Consider the following 23,140-nt stretch of genomic DNA (forward strand, 5'->3'; position numbering starts at 1 on the left):
ATATAATTGACACTATTATTATAAAAAAAATTGTTTAAAAGTATAATTAAAATAATAAATTGGCCCAAACGCTTAATATATTGTTGTTGATTTTACGTAGTTAATACTTCAAATAACCCTTGTAATTTGGAAGAGGTATAAAAATAATTCTAGGAAAAAACATAGATTTCACTCGTCTAATTTTAGATCCTTCATATTTTAATTCTTTTGCAAGATTATTTTTTAGACATTTTAACCTTTTGCAAGAATTATTGTCAAACTTCATCTAAATATTTATTTAACAGGGTGAGGGTCAAATATGAAAAATTCAAAATTACATGTGTGGAACAAGTGTGGATGATATTTGCTTCTAGATTTTGTCTAATGTGACCAAGTAAATTAATCTTGCATGATGCATATATAAGTTTGTTTTTTATCATTAGATCAATGAGTCGCATCACATTTTATTTGATCCAATGATGAGACTTATTGATTCAATGGTGAAAACAAACTTGACATGATGCAAGATTTGTCTTCCTTATGCACCATAAACTTTGTCTTATTTCAATTATATTTGTTGTCACAAATAGCTAATCCTTTAGAAAATTGTGAAATTGCACCATAAGGTCTTTAAGTTTTACGATTGTACTTAGTCCTTTTTAAGTTCTACATTGGTCATTTATCTATGTACAAGTGTGCGTCATTACCCTTTACCCTTTTAGTGACTCTGTTAAGAAAACTAATGTGTCCATTAATTTGGTAACTTGGCACAAAACGTCGCTTTTGACATTCCAACGTGTAATGACTTCGTCGCCATCATTCCTTCACTCATTTTCCCCCAAATTGAAAAATCTAACTTCATTATTGCCCAATTTTCCCAATTTGATGATTTTGAACTGGAATTGCAGTTACTCGTGGCCTCCTTTCGCTCAAATATTGCAGTTAACAATATGTATGGGGTTTTGCATTTCAAGTGGCAGGAGCGAGGGTGAAGTGATTCCAAATTATTGGTGTAAGAAGCAATATGTTCTTCTAACAATAACAAAAAATGGTGCAAAATAGAGGTCGAAAATTATGGAGATCTCGAGACTGGATGGTATGTGATTACATTTTGATTTTATGAAGGATAAACCTTTATGTTGGTGACTAAGTTTGTGTTTATTCTAGTTGTATTTAGCCTAATAACAATGAAGTTGGGTGTGGTTACTTCAGCCGGCGTTTTGACAATTAAATACAAACATAGAGTGTTTGACAACAATGTTTCGAATGTGGCAAGAAATATATGGAAATAAGGGGCAAATTTCACTAGAATGAAGAAAAATCTACAAGCATAGTTAAAGTTAATTTGTTGCTTAATTTTAGTTACTGATACAAATAACAATTACGCACAACAAAACCAAAAATATTATCATTCATAAATATCAAGTGTTTCATAGACACAACTAAAATGCCAAGATTACAAGCATAGTTAAAGCCTCAAAAAGCATCTAAATAAAAGCCATTTAGATGATATATATATATATATATATATATATATATATATATATATATATATATATATATATATAAACGATAAATTGATTATAAATAAGGCCAACAATTTGATTATAAAAACCATGCCTATTCAAATTGACTGCCTAGATATATATAAAATCCAACAATTGCACAACTTTCAACTCTAGCAGAGAAAAAATTGCAATTAAGTTCAATATTTGCCCAAGTATTTTGACAATAATTTACAGTCAATGTTGAAGAAAAAAAAAATGAAACGGACAAGTCAAATTTAAATGCGCGAAGAAGATAATTCTCAAAATCTCACCGACCAGAATGAGCAATGTGGCACCACTTTTAGGCATTTTATCAACTTTACTTTTTTGCTGATAAAGATTTTCTTCTTGAAATGATTTCGGCTGCCCAACTTTTACCTATTTCAGTTTGAAACTTCCCTGAATACAAAACAAAAAATTATGTGATTGACTAAGGTCCAAATAAGGATTCATGCATTTCATCTGTAGAAGAGAAGTTTCAATTCTACCTGCAGTTGAAATGAAAAATTCATCTAGTACTTTTCCATGCTCTGCCACAAGGTACAATATAATCAAGTTATTTAGTATTATTAATAAAGAACGGCGTTGCGAAAATTATTAACTCGTTAAAATGTTTGACGAGTTCAACAGCTACAGGATTCTAAACTTATGCTTCTTTCATAATATAAATTCAAAGGCTACATGCAAATGTATCTGTCTGTCTGTCTATAACTTACCCAATTCATATTCCAGTGCTTGTAGAATCATTTCAACCTGATCAAAACAACGCAATTAGAAAGCAACCAGAAGGTAAAACAATGCACTTAGAAAGCAACCAGAAGGTCACCAATCTCCATATTACAGTTCTAAAGATGCATGTTTCGAGGAAAAAAACATAATAAAGGAGAAATTATTACATTTTATCTTCATGAATTTTTGTCTATATCAGTTATTACAAAAGCATAAAAATGTATTCTGATTTGATCACTATCGCTGCAAGTTATACTGAAACAAAATGATGATACGCGTGGAAGGGATGTTTCCCTCAACATGAAGACTGTGTTTGGGCAAAGCATTGACAAGCTTTTATTACTGGACAGAGCTACGATGTTTTGCGATTGAAGGCAGTTTCTGTCCGAATTAAACATGAATCCCTATTGGCTACACATAAAAAATAAAAAAATAAAAAGCAAACATGGGAAAACAATGACTAGATGATTGATTCTAGGGAAGTTTAGGCTAGCCAACAAAGTCACTTTGGAAGAGGAAAGTAGCATCGGGCCATTATCCTAATTACTGCCTTGAGGACAGGACACCTTTTAGAGGTGATAGTACTGAAAACTTGACCTTCATATTATCCTCAAAATCAAACCAATTTTTTAATGTTCCAAATTTCAGATACATCTACGATAATAGATTTTCGTTGGTTTCATAAAAAAGATGATAACTAATGCTACAAGAGGGTGCAAATGTGCAATTTACTTTGAGTCGAAGATAGTAAACAGATAAAGGTTTAATGAAGGAGCAAGAAAGACACAACAGTTCCTTTGTATTAGGTACTAGGTAGCATATGCATACCTTGTCAAAATCTTTAACAACATTAGCCTCTAAAGAAGAATTGTTTTCATACTCCAACCACAGTTCTTGGATCTCGTCAGCTTCAAATACCAAAAAAGAATGTCATCTCAAATAAAGTTGATGCCAAATTTCAAAGCTCCGATGGAACTTAAAAGAAAAATATGTTTTGCAATACCTCTCATCCCTCCACCAAGAACTTGGCACATTTTGTTTAAAGCTTCCTGCTCCATTCGGCTCTTTACAGCCTTAGGCACACCATCAGATGGTGTTATATCTCCAACAATAGCTATTGAGTACAATACTGAACTCAGATTGCAATATATTATAAATTATAAATATTTCGAAAAAAACTATTTAATTAATAAGGCCTTAGCCAAATTCCTTTTATCTTTGTTGTAGACATATTCTCTAGAAAAATAGCAATGAGTTGAGTCACACACAATGACAGACAACTATGCAACAATTTATTGAAGAAATACAAATAATTCAACATTTTTGTCACTAAATTTTGCTTTGGTTGTATAAGTTATAAACACTACCCCGTCCAATCTCTTTTATAAGCAATAATTCATTTTTTTTTCAGATTCATTGAATAATCAATGTATCTAGTCTATAAAATATACAAAATACATCAATCATTCAATGAATCTGAAATTTTTGCTTATAATAGTGACCAGAGGTAACAACTTTGAATAAAGCACTGAAGGTAGATTCAATGATTTAATTGATAAGCAATGTAGTAATGATTATTATCGCGCAAACATACCTTCTGCAATATCATGGACGAGAGCAATTTTAATACATCTGCACAAGACAGAAGAAAGCAAAGCAAAGGAGTAAGAGAAGATGAGAAATTGAAAGAAAAGAAAGTGAAAATGAAAATGAAAGCAGTGAACCTTTCTCTACTCAATCCAGGAACATGAGAAGCAATGAGTGACATCAAAGCCATACGGTACATATGGTCAGCTATGGATTCAGCTCCTTTTATCCCATGATTAACCCATCCTTTCCTCTTTGTGGTCTACACAATACAACACAATACACATTCATTTATATTCAATTCAACCAGATAATCTTAGTGTGTGTTTGTAGAGCATACCTTGAGAGTGTGGCAGAGAGTGAGAAAATCGATAGCAGAAGAAGAAGAGGGTTCATGTTTCTGAGTATGGGAACGAACCAAAACGAGCGGAGCGTAGTTGCGGAGAACATGAATCGACCGCCGATGATGATGATGATGATGCAGTGGTGACATACAATAATACCGACTGCTTGCGTAATTATTAATCGCCATTTTTTTGTCTTTTTCTTTTTAATTCAGAATCAACACGACGACACAAGAAACAACGAAAATAGGGATCGTCTGCTTATTCATATTGCTTTTTTCTTTATACAACTAGTAGTATTTCATCAATTCCAATCTATAAATTGTTTTCATAAATTCACATTCATTAATAAATGTAAGGCTTAATTGTTACTTTAGTTCCTTAACTAATTTTTTGATATCGGTTTGGTCCCATAACTAAAAAAAGTCCGTTTTGGTATTTTAAGTTTATCTCTGTGATATGTTTTGATCCTTTCCGTCAGTTTAATTCATAAAATATTAGGGTTAATAAAAAAACGTTAACTGTTGTACACGTGTCAGTATGTCATCATTGATTCTGGAAATTTTTATCATCTCTTTCTCATCTTTATCAAAACCTTCGTCATGTTCATCAACTGAATCCAAGAAAAAAAACATAAAAACTCAACTATATGTTCTTCCATAGCTTCTTCTCTTCTTGGTTCTCTTTCATCAACAAACAACACAAATTATTAAAAACCACTTTTTTCTTCTTCTTTCACTCAAATCTCAATTTCTCACAACACAAAAGAAAACAAAATCACCACCAGCAACACTTTATTCAGATCTATGAGAACCCTTTCAATCCTTACAACACAAAAGGAAACAAAATCAACATCAACCTTTCCTTGGTTCTGATGGGGTTTTTGTTAAAATTGGAATTGGAAAGAATAAGAGAGGCCAAGACATTGGCTTTCCAATGGAAACGAAAAATCCATGAGAAAAAAGAGAGTGAAAACAACGGCGGATTTGGGTTTGTGTGTTGTCGGATTCCAAGGTGGTTCCACCATCGTTTTCTGCTTCTAATTCATGCGACCTACCATTCCATAATATGTGCGAATATTCAAACCCAAATCAAACACGTTGTTCTTCACATGGGCACTTAGATCCCAATCTGATTACTCTTCAAAACTCATATTTGCAAGCCATGCAATTGTTGTCTGAATTATTAAAATTCAAGTTTGATGTTAGTGATGTTTATTTGAGAAAATGATTATGGTTGTGATAAGATGAATGTTGTGTGAGGGAGAAGAAGAACATATCGAAGAACGAGGAAAGGAGAAAATGGAAAACCTGGGATTTTTTCCTTCTCTGCTGTATTTTTTTTTTGTTAACTAAAATTAACTTCTTTTTTTTCTATGAGGGAAAAAGAGAATAAAAATATCCAGAACCAATGCCATACTGACATGTGTATAATAATTAACGTTTTTTTTATTAACCCTAACATTTTGCGAATTAAACTGATGGAAAGGACAAAACATGTAACGGAGATAAACTACCAAAACGGACATTTTTTTAGTTATGAGACCAAACCGATACTCAAAAATTAGTTAAGGGACTAAAATAGTAATTAAGTCTAAATGTAATTTGGAAAGGAAATGTAATTTTTTTTTTGTCAAGAAAAGGAAATGAAAAATAATATTAAGTGATGTCCTTCAAAAAAAAAAATTAAGTGATGTAACTAATTTATTTCTTTTTTAATTTTTTTTGAGCAATTCCTTTTTTAATTAAATATATTTTAATTGGCAAATTCTATGGTACATCCAATAAATTTAGGTGTATTGGTACACCAAGTCGTAAAATTAATAATAAATGAGTTGTTTTTTTGATGAAAATAATTATTTTCTATCATTGACAACTAAGATAATTAAATTTTATATACCAAAAGTTTCGACGAAATAAAATTTAATTTTTAAGAATTTTTATTATTCATAACAATGAATATTGATTATTAATGACAAAATGTAAATTTTGTAATATGATCCTTATAAACAATGAAATGATGGTTTTTTTTATGAAATGATGTTTTCTAAAATATAAATATCGACAAATACCTTTTTATTTCATTAAAGTAATCTTTAATTTATATATTTTGTGAAACAAGAATACCGATCCCCTCAAAATTGTGAGTTTATATAGAAGTTTCCATTTTAGTATGTGTCAAAATTGTGAGTGCACTATTGAATTTTGTAACAAAAAAGAATTTTGGAATTGGACCCCACAATCCGTGTTAGTGAAGCATAAGGAGAGAAGAAAAATAAATTAATTAATGAAAAAGAATAGTAGGAGTATTATACTATTAGCTTGTTCTTGAATTGAGTAAAAGTTGAAGAATTGTTCAAAGAAAACAAGTTTGAGTTGTGAGGATCCTGTCAATGGTGCTGAGTGGTGATCATCAAGATAGTTCATAGAAATAAGAAAGATATTGGTTGGGTTGGTGACACAAACATTCATTCATTCTTCTTCATGTGTTTTTGATTTTCAATTTCAATAAGAAAAATCTAAACTTTGGTTGCACGCACGTGAAAGAAATGCGAGTTTCAAGCGTTGAAAGATAAATATGTCAGCGGCGTCGCCGTCTCCGGCATCCTCTAATACCACCCAGCCACCTTCCTCAGCCACTGCTCCGCCACCGCAACAACCATCAGCTGCACCTCTTTCAGCTCCTCCTCCAGCCGTGCCGTCTCCTACTCCGACTTCACCAGTTCCCCGTGCTTCAACTCCGTCGCCGCCTCCTGTAGCTCCTACTCTAACCCCGCCAACACGGCCTCCGCCACCGCCACCACAATCACCCGTTCCGCCAAGAACCTCGCCTCCACCGGACAATTCACCCCCTCCTCCTACTGTTACACCACCCAGACGTTCACCTCCACCACCCCCTAAAAACTCGTCTCAAACTCCACCTCCTAGGCCACAACCACCATCATCACCGCCACCATCATTACAACCTACACCGCCTAGGCCATCCCCGGCACCACCAGTACAACCACCATCATCATCACCATCACCAGTACAACCCGCACCGCCAAGGTCATCACCACCACCATCATCATTACTATCACCACCACCAACATCATCAACCCCTCCTCCTGCCACGTCTATTACACAACCACCTCCACCTCCACCATCAAATTCAACAACACCGAGGCTATCTCCTCCAACACCCGCCTCAATCATTCAATTGTCGCCACCTCCTCCACCACTGCAGAACGGATCAGAAAACTCAAGCCCTCAATCTGGAGGAATTAGTTCTGGTGCTATATTGGCTATTGCCGTGTTTGGTGGAATTCTATTTCTTGGCTTCATTGGAGTTGCTATCTGGTGCTTCAGAAGACAACGCAAAAAGGATTCTTCTAATCATGGTTATGTCATGCCTTCCACTCTTCCCTCCTCCTCAACTGAATCAGGTAAATTTCTTTGCTCCTATAATTTGCAACAGCGGACATCGGACACATGAATGTAACTACATGTGTGAGTGTAGGTAGTGTTAGGTGTTGGACACTAGACGGTAGACACGCCTTGAGTCTCAAGTTACTTTTGATGCATATTTGTTGAACCAGTTGTTAACATTCTTATTTTTATCATGATCATACTTTGAAAGTTCAATTTCTTACCATTGAATTTGAATCAGTTAAGGTTTGTAACATTATTGTCCAGATTCATCTTTTTTTAAGATACATGCTGCCTCTACTCCTCTTGTAAGCAGTGATGTTGTGCATACACCATCTGATCCTGGCGGTGGAATGGGCCACTCGAGGAACTGGTTTTCATATGAAGAGCTAATCAAGGCAACAAATGGTTTCTCGACTCTGAATCTTTTGGGAGAAGGTGGATTTGGCTCTGTGTATAAAGGAATTTTACCTGATGGGAGAGAGATAGCAGTGAAGCAACTCAAAATTGGTGGAAGTCAAGGGGAGAGAGAATTCAAAGCTGAAGTTGACATTATTAGTCGCATACATCATCGCCATTTGGTTTCATTAGTTGGATACTGCATTCAAGATAACAGAAAAATACTTGTCTATGACTACGTCCCTAACAATACCCTTTATTTTCATCTACATGGTAAATGTAACTCCTTCTCAGTTGGTACATTAACAGATTGTTTCTTACATGAGATTTTTTGAATAGTTTTGATTGTGTTGTGTTGAATGAAATATTGGAATTTGCAGAAAATGGTCAACCTGTACTGGAATGGGAAAAACGTGTTAAAATCGCAGCTGGTGCAGCTCGAGGAATAGCTTATCTTCATGAAGACTGTAATTACCAATCCTCATTATTTTGTTCTTTGCTCTTGACACAATTGTTGGACACTCTATGATACGGAATAGTGTAGACAGTAGATATGGCTTGTTGGCTAGAAGATTCAATTTGATGCATATAAAAATTGTTAAATATAGATAGATATTTTCAGATGTGGATCAATGTTACATTAGAATTGAGTCAATCGAGCTGACACGATTGATGTTGTTGAATTATGCATATTTCAGGCAATCCTCGGATTATTCATAGAGATATCAAGCCATCAAACATTCTTTTGGATTACAACTATGAAGCTCGTGTAAATGCCATTCTATTTGTTCAATGTTTTTTATTGTTTGCTCTAATTATTTTATCCAAATATAAGTACTCCTAATTTTTTGTTATAGGTCTCAGATTTCGGCCTAGCCAAATTAGCTCAGGATGCAAATACACATGTATCAACGCGTGTCATGGGAACTTTTGGGTGGGTATATGTTTATTATTATATCTACAAACTATTCATTTAGTTACTATTGCATTTAGACTAACAATCTATTTGTTAAAAAAAAAAAAGTGTCAATATTGATTGCCCTTGTTCCCTGTTGAATCTATTTGTTAAAAAAAAAAAAGTGTCAATATTGATTGCCCTTGTTCCCTGTTGAAAAGGTATGTTGCCCCTGAATATGCATCAAGTGGAAAATTGACTGACAAGTCTGATGTATATTCTTTTGGAGTTGTGCTTTTGGAACTCATTACCGGACGGATGCCTGTAGATCCATCACAAATGGGAGATGAGAGTCTAGTTGAATGGGTATATAAAGATATCATTCTTACTCTCCTAAGTTATGTACTACTGTTGCTTTATTATTGCTGATAAACCATTAGTTTCTATTGAACAAATGCTAAGCATCAGAAACTTATTTCATGATTGTGCTTTTCTTTTCTTTGGAAATTTTATCTTTTATTTATCTCCTATATAAAAGGACAACAAAATGCCCAATCTTTTGAATCACTGAGCTGAGAGGTGAACACATTCTAAGAGAATCAAATAGAATAAATCCATGCTCTGTATTTTTTTTTTTGTGTTCCGTTGTCCAAGTTATATAAGCCTTAATTTAGTTAATACAGGCACACCAAAATTCCTCGGTTTTCCATGCCTCTGATGTTTGGCAATATTCTTAATGATCAAACGATGAATCTATTTATCACACTTGAGATGTATGTTTTTAGTGTTTAATTTCTTTTAGGTCAGGAGTATCAGGTCTTGGCCTTAATTTTAGTAATTTTAGTAGGCATATATTAAGGTTTAGAGGCACTTTGTAATTTATTGCGTATCATCTTTCATCTTAAACACAAAAACTGATGAAGAGTGAGATACCTAAATATTACTTTGCTATTGTTTTTTTATTCGTGGCTAGTAACATTTGTGTTGACCTTATCATAGTGTGCTATGCCCACAAACTATGCATGCATACCAGTATTATCAAACGTGGTTCACAGAAAATAGCGGTTTGTTCGAATTCCACTACACTTTAGTGATATAGCATCGTTATAGCTGTTATTTGACAACACTATGTACTAAACGGCATATTGTGGAACAATAGAGATTTGTTCAAATTCTGCTACGTTATAGCTGTTATATGACAACACTAATCCATACATGAGAAATGAGAATATAGAGTCATATCATATAAATTTCCAAAGATCAATCATCTTTACTTGAATCGCCATTGAAGATGCTACTTTTATTTCAGGCTCGACCATTGCTAAGTGATGCACTTGAAACTGGGGAATTTGAGAGTTTGATAGATCCAAAGCTAGGGAAGAACTACATTGATAGTGAAATGTTTTGCATGATTGAAGTTGCTGCTGCTTGTGTTCGACATTCAGCTTCTAAGAGACCTCGCATGGGACAGGTAAATATTGAAAATAAACAGCAAACATTAAATCTGAGAGTTTATCAACAGGCAAACATGCAATCTACTGATATTGTTTTTCTTTATTACATTTCATTTCATAGGTTGTTAGAGCTTTCGAAAGCTTAGCAACTTCAGATCTAACAAACGGAATGCGAGTTGGTGAAAGTCAGGCATTTGACTCTGCACAACAATCTGAAGAAATAAGATTGTTTCGGAGGATGGCATTTGGTAGTCAAAATTATAGCTCCGAATATTTTAATCACTCTAGCTTGCGTCTGTAAAGGCCAATGTATGTATGTATGTAGTGAAAGAGTTTATTTTGGACCAAAACTTCAATCAAGGAAAGCCAAGGGGAGAAGCCTCAACTCACTTCGGTTGGCTTGGTGGTATTGGCTTGAGATCTGGGAGTGTGCTCCTCCTCAAGGTCTCAGGTTCGATTCTCTCCGATGTCAATTTGGGTGGGCTTCTTAAAAAAAAAAAAAAAAAAAAAAATAGGGAGAAGGCTTGGTTGAATATTTTTGGCTGTAGATATGGCTAATGTCCATAGGTGCTTTTGATTCTGGAACTGCTAACTGGACTCATCAGATTCAAACACCCATTCTTGTGACCAAAAATTTATGTTTGTTTTCATTAACTGTTCTTTGACAGAATTTTGTTTCTTGTAAATAGAATTTGTAAAATATAACTTATAATATATAATAATTTGATTTGTAGCATAGTGATAAAATACATGTATGGCGGCTCTTGGCATGGCTTTACATATTCTTTTGAATTTATAGCAAGGTATAGCTAGAAGTTACATGTCTTTGGTATTTGAGAGGTGAAAGAGTAGACTTTGTTCTTATTTGTAGGCTGTAGAGCATTGGCAACAGATATTTGCCCTGCTAATGAGTGGCACTTTAGAAAGAAGAATGTTTTTATAGATGAGAGTTTGAAAATATTGCTACCGACTTGGTAAGTAAACATGGTAATTATGAAACTAATTTGACTTTCTTTCGCAATGGTTCGAGATCAGATTTGAGATGACCTAGTATTGAATGTTTAAAATTGACCTAGTTGTATATCACAACATGACACATTCTTTAACAAACTATTGATTGAATATGGAAGCTGGTCAAATTAACTCGAGAAACCACTCACTAATACTAGACTAAAGCATTAGTCAAAGATTTTTTCTCGTCACACCCTAAAAAATTAGTTACACCCTAAATTATTATGTTGATGCTTTGACTAATGAAGGATGCAAAGGAGGCTTGTCTTTGATCATTTATGAGCAATGTTCGACTCAATCTTTGATTATATATGAACAATGTCCGACTCAATTTAGGCATTTGTTAGTTGATTACTATACGGGAGTGGAAACTCCTCGTTCGATTTTGTAGTTTACTTTCTTTGAGTTTAGAGATCAATGAGTTGGAGAAAAACATGTTTTTTGATACAACAATATAGCGTCATTTGATTTATGTACTTCACTTGGTGGAATAAGACTTAGGTGTTGCTATTCTTTTTCTTTGGTCATCAATCTATTTCTTTATCCAAAAAAAAGGACTAAAATATCCTCTCTTTTTTAAATTTAAATTTTCAAAATCCGTCTTTTTCTCTGATTACCTCTCACCAGATCCCTCCAATTTCATTTCTCTTCATGCATTTTTTTTTTGTGCTTTCAACCTCCATTTAGGCGATTTGAAACTGTTTTACTCATTGTATGTAATTATATGCGTTTGATTTTGAGCTGAAAAAAAATAATGTTTTTTCATTTTTTACGTTTATGGGTTTTTCTTCTGAATTTCAGGGATGTACAGTACATGACCCAAGTTCGGGTAGGTCTACGTAAATTTAGTTCGCGTGTATGTAAGTGAACTCATAGGGTTCATTTGTCGTTGCAGAAGAGGGAAGTTACTTTGGCATCATGGGAGGTTTCAAATTTCCATTTTAGTATAAGTGCTTATGCTGCTTCTGTGTCGTTCGATGCATCTAGCAGTACAATTTGATTCGTTCTGTGCTTCAAACTTTCAGCCCCAAAATGATGCCGTCTAACCAAGAAAACATATTTTACATATAGACAATGAAAAGCAACGGGAGAGTCCTCCGCCTCAGTGCCACAATGTCAGTGTCCTAAACCCTAGACCATAAGATAAACTTTCAACAACGTTCCGATTCACTGGTTTAATACAAAACAAAATAGTGCTTTAATCCAAGCTGTTAAAGTAAACATTTCCTCAAAGCAGAGTACACAGTGGATGCCTACTACACAACATTGTAATGTGTTCTTAGGTTGTATTGTCACAATATATGATATACTAACAAAATAAGAACTACCAAGGACTGAGACTTGTCTTACAAAAAACAAATGAATAATTAACTCATAGAAAAACTCCAACTATGAAAATCATACAGCCTTCGTGCGCAGTAACAAGCAAATTTGAGTGATCTTAATAATGAACAATACATCTTCCCTTCAGCAGATTGCCTGATTATGATTCCATGAAAACAAATGCTGGCTAACAAACTCTCAGCCAAATTGATTAGTTAAGGAAATGGTACCATACAATACAGTCAATTAACATTCTCCTGCCGAGGTCTGCTGTGTGTATGGGGAAATATGTGAGATGTACAGATGACTGAATCAAAATGTCAGTATCACACCAGCTTGGAAACATCTCCAAATTCTAGCATTAGACCCTATAATTTAATACTCCATTATAGATCTGAAGGCTGTTCTTGATTTAAAATTCCTCTCCAAAGGACTATTTGTTCATCCTTGAACAAGATAGGGACACATGGCACTAAATCCTGTGCTAATAGGAACAGAGTTAAACACAATAAGCAAAACATGCACGTGTATTTTCAATCTAAAGAGTAAATGCGTTGTTGAATTTTATAATCCTATAGACATACCCTTAGCTTCACTCCAATCTTTTTGCAGTCACTTGTACCAACATGAGTGCAGTCCAGTCTCACAACCTCTTCAGTCTTCAAAGCTTCCCTCACCCTCTCCACCACATTCACATAAACACCATTTCTAGCTAAACATGAAAATCCCAACTTTAAACTGGGATAGTAAAAAGACAAATAGTAATTCTTTTTGTAAATCTACAGCCGCATATTTACTTACTGAGTTTCATCAGAGGATGGGAGTTCAAACCCATGTTTCGCAATTCTTTTGTTTTCTCATGTGTTAAACCTTCAATCACATTCTTCACAAGCTTGGGATATATTGGTGCATACGGCTTCCAGAGCATAAGAGGTATAACAGGACGATTATTGGGATCATAATGTCGTCCTCTGTACAAGATCAGTATATTCATGTTGCGGTAGATAATTTTTCCACCAGACTTGTCCTGTCGATACAGCAAAACACATATCAGGGGAATAAACAAGAACCATTTTGAAACTCTACTTTAGAAAGATCAATCTGTTCATTGAAAAAATTTAAAATGAAAAACAATTATGTTGACCTCAAGGTGGAAGCAAATATTGTCCATGTCTAAAGTTGGCACGCCCAAACACTTAATCCTAACAGCTTCAGCCTTCTTCCAATGGTTATGGATGTCATCCAAAGTGTTGTGAGTGACTCCCCCCTTCCCTAGCACAACATCAAGACCGTTTAGCTACTTTCCATCAAACTACGATAAGAACACACCTATATGAGCAAAGAATAAATACTAAATTTAGTCCTCGGCAAACCTATTTGGTCCTTGAGAAATGGAAAATACTGCAAAGAAGTTACTTGAATACCTAAACTTTGACAATGTATTTGACACCTTACAAAAAATACATCATTTATAACTATTGATTTCACTCAAGGAGAGAGAAAAAAACTAATAAAAAACAAAATTGTATTTGTACCAAGAACATTTCTCAAATACAAATTTGGTCCTTAAGAATTGTGAAATGGGCAAAAATCTTATTACCAAAAGCTAGTTGGTTCAAAGGATGCAGGTGGTGAAAGCACATATTTACAATATGTTATTACTAGCATTTCTATAGCCGGCGATAGCAGAGGTCTGCTGCAATGTTAAATGCATATCAGTGCGGTGTGTTTGTTCCTTTTGTTTCTTGGTAGACAAACGCGAAAACAAATGCACCGCACAGACATACATTTAACATTGCAGCAGACTTATTAGTCACAACTATGTGCATTTGTTCTCAAATCCCAATAGTATATAAACTAAAACAAATATAAAAAAGTAAGAATTGAACAACAATACCTAAATTGATTTGCCTAGAGCAGTCGCTGTGACGGTAGCGTTCGACGAGTTCCGCTACCTCCTGATCCTCTAAGGGGGCTCCTAGGACACGGTTCCGGTCCTCTTCAAACCTATTCCGGTCAACTTGGTGCTGAACCGGAGCGGAAGTACCGGTCCATTTACGGTCGAGACGTCCGGGGCCGAAAGGAGAGAACTTAGGGGATTCACGGAAGCTTATGGGTTTAATGGAAGGGTGGGTTTCTGAGTAAGAGTACATGAAGTTGAATGGAAGGTCCGATTTGAGAGGTAGATTTGGTGGGTCTTGTTTGAATTTATTTTGCGTTTTTTGGAGTTTTGGAGAGTGTGAAAATGGCGGGTCGTATAGGTCATGGGGAATGGATTTGCTGAGAAAGCGACGGGTCGGGAAGGAAAACAGGTGTTTCTGCATTCGCCGGCCGGACGGAAGGGCGGTTTTCAACAAATTACAACTGTGTTAACAGTTCAACAAATTCAGAAGTAGAAATGATTTTAATGTATTGAGACGACTGGCGGCCAAAATGCCGAAATTGTTAGGTCATGTCATATGATCGTGCTTCGAACTCCGGTACCTCCACTACTGAATTTATAATGGCTTTGCCGTTTCGTCTATCTACAAAAAAAAAAAAAAGATTTTAATGTATCTAATTAAAATGTTTTTAAATGCTAACAACACCGTTTTTCATTCAAGATTCTCTTTAACATTTACTCTTTTATGGGATGAAATCAATATATGTCTCACCACTTTATGTTGATCTAACTAACTTTCGAAGTGTAGACTCATAATGATTTAAACCAATAAAAGAATTAGTATTAAAGAGAGTATTCAAAAGAGAGTGTTGTTAGCCTTACTCTAATTCAGTTGGTAAATACTTCATTCGTTTCAAAATGAATGTCGCTTTAGGTTTTGGCACACAGATTAAAAAATGGAATGAAATAATCATTGGATATAAGGCTTTTACTAAACTGCCCTTGCTTTATAAAATTAAAGTTGCTTTGAAAATTGTGTGAGAGAAAAGTTGGAGTATTTTTTGAGGTTAAAGTTGAAAGAAAAAAAAATTAAAGTTGTATTGAAAATGTAAATTGACATTCATTTTGAAACAATTTTTTTTTTTTTTTTTTGCTAAAGTGACACTGATTTTAAAACGGAGGGAGTAATAAATACATTGCAAAATATATGTAATGATTGGGGTTCGAACTCAGAATATTTTTCTATTTATTTGCCTTTGTGCTTTGTTTGAGAGTTTGGTGTAGAAGGAAAAGTGAGGGTTTTGGAGTGTGAGAAGTATATAGAAAAATGGAGAAATTTTACGCATGCTTTAAAAATGAACGATTTTTTAGAGGATGATAAACTAATATTTATTATTAATATTTTTTATTTTATGAATATTCTAACAAAATTGATTGAATTTGAAGAATTTTTCAATATAATTTTGAGTTCTCCAAACAAAGGGTATCGTTGGTAGTGAACGTTAGTTAACTTCCGATGAAATTAATAGTTAACTATCGTTGATAATGAATGGTGGTTAACTATCGTTGATTGTATTTTTGTCTGTTTAGGGTGCATGAGAGTAAAATAACGAAGCCTAAAGAGCAATTTTTTTATATAAATGGGATAGGAATATGGGCATAGTGTAACCGACCTGATGTTCTCCCTCTCTTCTAAAATAATGCTATTTCTTTTGCCACCATACCCTCTTCTCTTTGCCCAACTATATTTGAAAAATATCTCATTTAAATTATATAATCTGAACTGATTTTTAAAAAAATTCAGATTATGTAATCTGAAACCTCTAAAAATTCTTAACTTTGCTTTGGTTTACTCAAAACTTGTAAATATACAATTTGAAAAATACAATCTAAAAACTCTAATAATTTCCAGCCTATATAATCTGAAATGTGTCAAATTCTCCAATAGACCATTTCAAATACGAATTACAGTGTACAAGTTAACACATTTCTCATTATATAATCCTAACTGGTTATATATGAATGTGAGAAAAATACAAGAAAGATAGGGGTTTAATTATGTTAATTTTTGCTCAAACACACAGTAAGAGACTTCCTTTGCTTAATCACACAACAAAAAGACTTCTACAATCTAAGTTTAATCAAATAAAAGAGATTGTGTTTTACACTTGATATATAATTAAAGGTGTAAGAAGATTAAGTTCAGATAATACTTAAGAAATTCTAAGATATAAAGTTTTTAATAATTTCTCTAAGTGTTTGTGTGCTATATAATTTGATAGAGTAAGGACACTTGTAAAAATTATAATCTTTTTTTTTCTTTTTAACTTCCCAGGTCCTTATATAGAAGAAAATGAGAGATATGTTGTTGAAGAAGTGCCAACACATCAAATATCCTTGAGAAGTTTGATCAAAAACGTTGAGATGTTGCCTTAATTGGATAATATCATCGAGTAGTCATTCGAAATTTCTTTTCTTCTAATGGAATGATTCGTTACATTCTCCTTATCCTTGAATTTTTTTTGTTTGTTTATGCACGTGGTCAGTAGAAGACAAACACTACTACCCTGAGTCTGATAGTGACATTCCTTCAAAAGACGACAAAGCTGGTCAGAGTCTTCAGCTGCTGACGTGGTATTCAGATGTATGAATCCTTCAGAGTCCTCATTCCTTCAGATGCTTCTGAGATAAAATCCTCTTCTGATTAGAACGTTGACTTTTTGGTTGACCTTTCTTCATATCTTGTTCCAAGTCTTAACATCTCCTCTTCTGCTTTAGATGCTATCTTATGCATTCATAATCTTAATGTTTCAGAATCAAAACATGACTTAAGAATTAAAATCTAGTTTTACGGTCATGCACACTTGAACACACATTAACATATTCAAAACTCATTTTGGTTCCTCTCAAAAGAAAAGAAAAAAAAAAAAAAACTCATTTTGGTTCAACAATATATAGTTCAGATTATATAGATTATATAATCTGAACAATGTCAATACAAAAACAGAACATCTGTTGATTAGTTATCACCTTTAATTGAGGATTCATGGATGATTTGAACATGCAACAAACAGATCATATGCAAAAGAATTTAATGGAAACATATGAAACAACATAAATTAAATATAGATCAACAATAAAAATTATTCAAATATTACATCAATAATTCCAAACATAAATTAAAACTAAAATTATCCAAATGTTACATCAAGTAAGAAAATAAAAAACTATTGGGTAGCAACGCCACTCCTATCACCCTTACGCCTCCGACATAAATCATCCCTCCCTAAATCTCATGCAGGATCTCTAGATTCAGCCTAGCCAGAGTGCTCCTTTCCAGCGGACCACCTCTCATGATCCCTCAGACATGATCTCTAATACGTCCTAGCTATAAGCTCATGTATAGCTCCTTAAGAATCTCATTTTCCAGTGGCCTTGGAGCCTGTACATTCTCCGATGCAGGTATGTTGTATAGATGTGTAATGGTAAAATACGATCTTATGTGTCCAGTTGTCGTCTCTACACCAGTCACAACAACTTGACTCAGGTATGATGTACACGGATATAATGGATCAATTCTTTCACCTTAGAAGGAGAAAGAAAACCCATTAAAGGACCCCTTTTGCCTTCATGTAATGTTTTGTTCCTAAGAAAACAGGTTCACATCATATTTCCTCGTGCTTTAAATGAGTATCAAAATAAAAGTGTCAATTTTTTCGTAGCACACAAAAATGAAATTATCAAACTTGATGAATAATACAATATTTGTAATCTCTAGAGTCATTTTCAATCTCGCCTATAAGCTACCGTGGACTGTAATTTCAACCACCGAGTGCAACTTTCTTTTCAAGTAATTAATAACTTTGAACGCTATCATAACAAGAACGTAATCTTCAATTATTTGAAAAGGGGTGAGAAATGGAGAGTATGTGCAAAGATTGAATAGAAGATAAAACATAGCAGTCACATTGGTATGTTGAACCATCAAATACTAACAGAAAGTGAAAGAGACCTCGTACTTACATATATGTCATTTTTTTCACGGTACTTACATAGAAGTCATTATTAAGAAAATAGTTGGCAAAACCATTTTACATAGAAACTTTTTAGGTGTTGTTTGTTATAGATTCTCTTAAAAATCATTTTTGATATATGAATAATTTGGAGATTGTTCTTTAGGGACTTTACAAAAAAGTATAAACCAAAGTTGAAAAAAAATTCAAGTTTAAAATTATACATATCAAAACAATTTTTCATTAATTTGATTAAAAATGTATAAACACCATAAATTATGTTTTTCTCGTCCATCTATTAAAAATGATTTTCGTTAAAAAATAAAAAAACTAATTTATTTCAACTTAAAAATTATTTTACAAGAAAATGATTCTTCGCCCTCAATTTTTTGCTGTTGTTGTTGAGAATAGCTTTCTTCAAGGTTGTCGGCACTGTTTTCGGCGGCGCTTCAGTCGGTATTTGCTTTGTTTTCCAGCGATGGTTGCCTTGGTCACCGCTGCTTTTGTTTTAGTTTCTTTTATTTATGTTTTGCTTTAGGAAGTTGAGGCTGGGTGTGGTTTTGTTCCGGATTCGGTTGAAGGTGTGAAAAACACAAGAAGGGGGGGTTGAATTGTGTTTTCTTTTTCTCTCTAAAAATACTTCTTCTGATAAAACTTCAGAAGCAGTTTGAGAATGCTTCTGATGAAATTATCAGAATCAGATATGCAGCGGAAAAGATCAAAGTAGAGAAAAGAAAAGCAAGACACAAACAGTTATCATGGTTCCTTCCACAAATCGGAAATAGTCCAGTCCCCCTTGCACTTCCAAGGAGATTTCACTATAATCACAAAGATTACAAATGCTCAATACTCTCTAAGTATGAGACTTCTCAAAAATGCTCAAGCACACACGCAAGAGTCTTCCAATGCTAAAGCACTAAGCAAGAGTCTTCTAATGCTCAAGCACGCAGGCAAGAGGCTTCTGATCAAACAAAAATACAATGAATTAAGTTTGACTTGAACACTTGATATACAATCAGTGGTGTTCACAATACAATACAATAAAGACTCTAGACTTTTGAATTTCTAAGATGTATCAAATTAGTGCAGAAATTCAGTGTGCTTTGTAGAATCAAATTGACAGAGTTTTGGCGCTTTTTAACTTGTGTATATCTGTCTACAATCTTCAAGTCTTCACTCCTTTATATAGAAGCGTAAAAGAGACGTTGAGATAATTGGCACGTCTAAAGAGTCGTTTGAAATCCTTTGATCATTCACCAGTAATCCTTTGCCTGATTTGGGTGTAGTCCTTTGAAGAATTAGCTTCAAATTCATTCCCATCTTGAAGGCACAAATTCTGCAGGCATAGCTGTTGTCTTGTCTTGTAGCGTGGACAAAACAGAGTAGTGGAGGTAGTGGTTGTACACTTGTACTTTGTCAACTCTGTTAACGAAGGACAAATGCTCAGCGCTATCCAAATGACCGTTGATACCTCCCTTTCAATTCTTCGTTTCTTCTTAGATAAGGTTGAAATGAGAAACAACTACTTTGTATCTTCAGTTTGAATATATGGATTAAATGTAGCTTCTGGTGATGATTTCGCTTCTGATGAAAACCTTGCTTCTGATGACCTTCTGCTTCTGATGACGTCATCACTTCAGAAGCACTTCAACTTCAGAAGCACTTCAACTTCAGAAGCACTTCAGCTTCAGAAGCACTATAAGCTTCAGACGCCGTTTTCTTCAAATGCTTAGAATTTCTTTTTCTTTCCATTGTTCTTCCAAGACCTATTGAAATAACTTGACTAGCCTTTGGTCCTGTACACTTGAACAATTATTAGTAATAACCAATTGACAATTTTTAATACCTTGTTATCATCAAAACTTATTAAGGTTCATTGTGAAACACATTTGGTTCCAACAATCTCTCCCTTTTTGATGATGACAAACAGTAGTATTTAAAATGTTCAATTGTTGTTGATCTAATTAATAAGTTGACTTCTGGGATAGAGGTTTGTAAGCTCCCCCTGAGTCCAATAGATCTTTAAGGTGAGATTTGTAAGCTCCCCCTGAGTTCTATTCTTATTAATTAAATTTCAATAAAAAATACTCATAAAATATCAAAAGTATTAAAAGGTTTAGAAGTGGTTCTGAGCAAAGTTCATCAAAAAATTAACTTAATCAAGTTATTATAAAGGGGCTCAGAGCCTTAAAATACTATACATCTACTCCCCCTTTTGTCATCAACAAAAAGTAAGTAAAAACAAAAGAAAGAGTTTCAAAGCAACAAAAGGAAAAACCTTAAAATACAGTGTATCAGAGCAAACAACATAAGATGCAGCAACTATTATTAGAGCAAAAACTTATAAATAGCATGATTCAGAAGCAATGATAAAATATATTGATAAGCAAGTCAAAGTACAAAGTCAAAACCATGATCATACTTAGAACAAAAAATCTAAACAAGCAACATATGTGTGCAACTAAGGTTTGGCTAGCTTAGACATCTGTTCCAAAAGATATTTAATCTGCTCATCCTTCTTCTGAAGTTGTTCAGTCTGTGCTCTCACTCTTCTTTTCAGCCCAGCTTGAATTCTATCAGCCCTTGAAGTGTAATCATCTTCTGGATAAAAAGGAGAGTTGGCTAACAGAGGCACATAATCATGCTCTTTCACTCTAGCTGCTTCATGCATATCATCCAACATTTTCTTCAGCATTGCAGAGTGAGATGAGACACATTTTGTGCTCAGTTGATCCAGCAGCTCAGTAAAATCTTTCTTCAGATCCATCCATTGATCAAGATAGTGAATGGGAGGTACAGGAACTGTTATGAGAAGAATCAGTGTCTGAATCTCATCACTAAGCCTGATAAGCTGTTCATCTATATACTCAGATTCTAGGATGATGTCTGGGATTGGTGTTTGAGATGAAGAAGGTTTATTTGAGGCTGTTTGATGGTCAGAAGAGGTTAGGTCAATTATTGGTGGTTCTGGTTGTTGTTGTTGTTCTGTGTTAGTTTGTGGTTGTTCTGTGGTAGTTTGGTCTAGGTCAGAAACAGCCTGTTCAGGAACAGTTGGTTCAGGAACAGTTTGTTCTTGGTCAGAAGCAACTTGTTCAAGAACAGTTTGTTCAGGAACAGTTTGCTCAGGAATGGTTTGAGTTTCTGTTTGTTGGTTTTCCAAAACAGTCTTTTCAGGGACTGTCTTAGAGGCCTTTGTGGGTGTAGGTTGCATTTCACCACCTAAATGCTTTTCTAAGTTATGAAGGGTTGATGATTCTTGGTGTTGGGGGGTTTCTGAAGTAGTTGCTTCTGAAGCTACTTCAGAGGCTTTTTGTGGAGATTGGTTATTTTGTGGGTTGGTTTCAGGAAATTGTATACTAACAGCTTCTGGAATTTGAGGTTGGAAAAAGTGATCTGGAGGCAAATTGAATTTTTCACAGATTTTTATCCTCTGTTTAGAGAATTCAATTTGTGTCTGCTCATAATCAATTGTTCCATAGGTTGTTAGTTTGGTAGGTTTGCGATTTATTAGTTTTTCAATGTGTTGACTAAGGGGTTGGTCATCTGATTCAGTGGATGATGATGAGGGTGAAGAAGGAAGGTCAGGAATCTGAGTATTGATGTCAGTTTTTAGAGAAGTACCTGAAGAGTGAGCTTCTGGATGAGCTGCTTCTGAAGCTTTAGAAGCTGGTTCTGATGAAGTAGCTTCTGAAGCCTGCTTGTCTTTCAAAGCTTAAGATAGCAGTTTCACTCCCTCCTGGACAGTTTCCTTTTCAACCTCAGCAGCCAACGCAGCAAACTCAGCAGCCTTCTCAGGAGCTAGCTTATACCCTGCAGCCTTGAGTTGTTCCTCTCTTTTCCTCTGCTGTCTCAACTCCTTTTTCTTAGCCATCTCAGTTGCAGTATAGTTTCTAGCATATAGCCATTGTTCTGCTGTAGGAACAAACATTGGCATAACACTAGGCTTATTCTTAGCCTTTTTAGCACTTGGCTCTTCTTCTGGCTGTTCAGCTTGATCTTCTGTGCTACCTTCAAAAGCTTTCAGATCCCTTGTTCTCTTGTTTCTGATGGTTTGAAGAGAAGCTTCCCTAGCATCAGATTTCTTGACTTTCTGCTTCTGAACATCTTCTTCAGAAGCAGGAGCTTGTTCAGAAGCAGAAGCACTTGCTTTGGATTTCTTGGGCTTTGGTGCTGCAACCTCAACCTTTGTCTCTTTCCTTGACCTCTTCCCTTTAACTTTGAGAGGAGCACCTCCAATCTTCTCAGGAATAGATGCAACACTGATGATTGTCCCGGTGAGCTCAAAGTGAGCTTTGATGAACTGATACAGAACCTCAGGATTATCCTCTTTAGAGATTGAGGGGAAATCCGTCATAAGATCTGATTGAACAGTTTCTATAGTCAAATCCTTTTTGGACATGACTACATCATCAATTAGCTTCATAGACCTCAGAGTCTTTCCATTGATGATTTTTCCAACACATGTTCCTAGCTCCTCATCTGAAGATACTCCTGTTTCTCTGAGATACTTCAGAAGCTTCCCTTGAACAAAAATTTCAGAAAGTAGCCTTCCAAAGGGAATTTGCCTTCT

At 34.6% G+C, this 23,140-nt stretch overlaps 3 protein-coding genes across 4 annotated transcripts; 1 reads left to right on the forward strand and 2 right to left on the reverse strand.

Moving 5' to 3' along the window:
• Positions 1-1,579: 1,579 nt before the first annotated feature.
• Positions 1,580-4,480, reverse strand: LOC25480606 (5'-deoxynucleotidase HDDC2). The gene is made up of 8 exons (XM_013586933.3): positions 4,183-4,480; positions 3,980-4,104; positions 3,850-3,887; positions 3,259-3,369; positions 3,084-3,163; positions 2,243-2,279; positions 2,015-2,056; positions 1,580-1,925 (listed from the first exon to the last, which is right to left on the reverse strand). The coding sequence occupies exons 1-8, from the start codon at positions 4,372-4,374 to the stop codon at positions 1,846-1,848; spliced, it is 705 nt and encodes a 234-aa protein (XP_013442387.1). The 5' UTR covers positions 4,375-4,480; the 3' UTR covers positions 1,580-1,845.
• Positions 4,481-6,460: 1,980 nt separating this feature from the next.
• LOC25480605 (proline-rich receptor-like protein kinase PERK9) lies at positions 6,461-11,079 on the forward strand. The gene is made up of 8 exons (XM_013586932.3): positions 6,461-7,610; positions 7,861-8,265; positions 8,373-8,459; positions 8,691-8,761; positions 8,850-8,926; positions 9,109-9,253; positions 10,197-10,358; positions 10,463-11,079. The coding sequence occupies exons 1-8, from the start codon at positions 6,764-6,766 to the stop codon at positions 10,640-10,642; spliced, it is 1,974 nt and encodes a 657-aa protein (XP_013442386.1). The 5' UTR covers positions 6,461-6,763; the 3' UTR covers positions 10,643-11,079.
• A 1,417-nt stretch (positions 11,080-12,496) lies between these two features.
• LOC25480604 (CRS2-associated factor 2, mitochondrial) lies at positions 12,497-15,101 on the reverse strand. Of its 2 annotated transcripts, none has more exons than XM_013586929.3 (5): positions 14,573-15,101; positions 13,820-13,947; positions 13,477-13,702; positions 13,260-13,387; positions 12,497-13,154 (listed from the first exon to the last, which is right to left on the reverse strand). In XM_013586929.3, exons 1-5 carry the CDS (start codon positions 14,997-14,999, stop codon positions 13,062-13,064), a joined length of 1,002 nt encoding a protein of 333 aa, XP_013442383.1. In that variant the 5' UTR covers positions 15,000-15,101; the 3' UTR covers positions 12,497-13,061. The 2 variants fall into 2 exon arrangements, with proteins under 2 accessions (XP_013442383.1, XP_024630223.1); XM_024774455.2 differs by having other exon boundaries at positions 12,497-13,159.
• Between the last annotated feature and the right edge of the window lie 8,039 nt (positions 15,102-23,140).

This window comes from Medicago truncatula, unplaced genomic scaffold (genome assembly GCF_003473485.1).
Source record: "Medicago truncatula cultivar Jemalong A17 unplaced genomic scaffold, MtrunA17r5.0-ANR MtrunA17Chr0c01, whole genome shotgun sequence".
In the NCBI taxonomy this organism is placed as follows: domain Eukaryota; kingdom Viridiplantae; phylum Streptophyta; class Magnoliopsida; order Fabales; family Fabaceae; genus Medicago; species Medicago truncatula.

What these genes read in the sequence shown, in the direction of transcription:
- LOC25480604 (XM_013586929.3), bottom strand. Translation starts at nt 14,999, where the DNA reads ATGCAGAAACACCTGTTTTCCTTCCCGACCCGTCGCTTTCTCAGCAAA. An exon ending in CCATCCTCTGATGAAACTCA is followed by an intron (nt 13,388 to 13,476) that starts GTAAGTAAATAT and finishes TTTCATGTTTAG; the next exon opens with CTAGAAATGGTGTTTATGTG. An exon ending in AGATTGGAGTGAAGCTAAGG is followed by an intron (nt 13,155 to 13,259) that starts GTATGTCTATAG and finishes CTATTAGCACAG; the next exon opens with GATTTAGTGCCATGTGTCCC.
- LOC25480605 (XM_013586932.3), top strand. Translation starts at nt 6,764, where the DNA reads ATGTCAGCGGCGTCGCCGTCTCCGGCATCCTCTAATACCACCCAGCCA. An exon ending in AGCTTATCTTCATGAAGACT is followed by an intron (nt 8,460 to 8,690) that starts GTAATTACCAAT and finishes TGCATATTTCAG; the next exon opens with GCAATCCTCGGATTATTCAT. An exon ending in AGAGACCTCGCATGGGACAG is followed by an intron (nt 10,359 to 10,462) that starts GTAAATATTGAA and finishes TTCATTTCATAG; the next exon opens with GTTGTTAGAGCTTTCGAAAG.
- LOC25480606 (XM_013586933.3), bottom strand. Translation starts at nt 4,374, where the DNA reads ATGGCGATTAATAATTACGCAAGCAGTCGGTATTATTGTATGTCACCA. An exon ending in TCTTGGTGGAGGGATGAGAG is followed by an intron (nt 3,164 to 3,258) that starts GTATTGCAAAAC and finishes TGGTATTTGAAG; the next exon opens with CTGACGAGATCCAAGAACTG. An exon ending in AGCACTGGAATATGAATTGG is followed by an intron (nt 2,057 to 2,242) that starts GTAAGTTATAGA and finishes ACCTTGTGGCAG; the next exon opens with AGCATGGAAAAGTACTAGAT.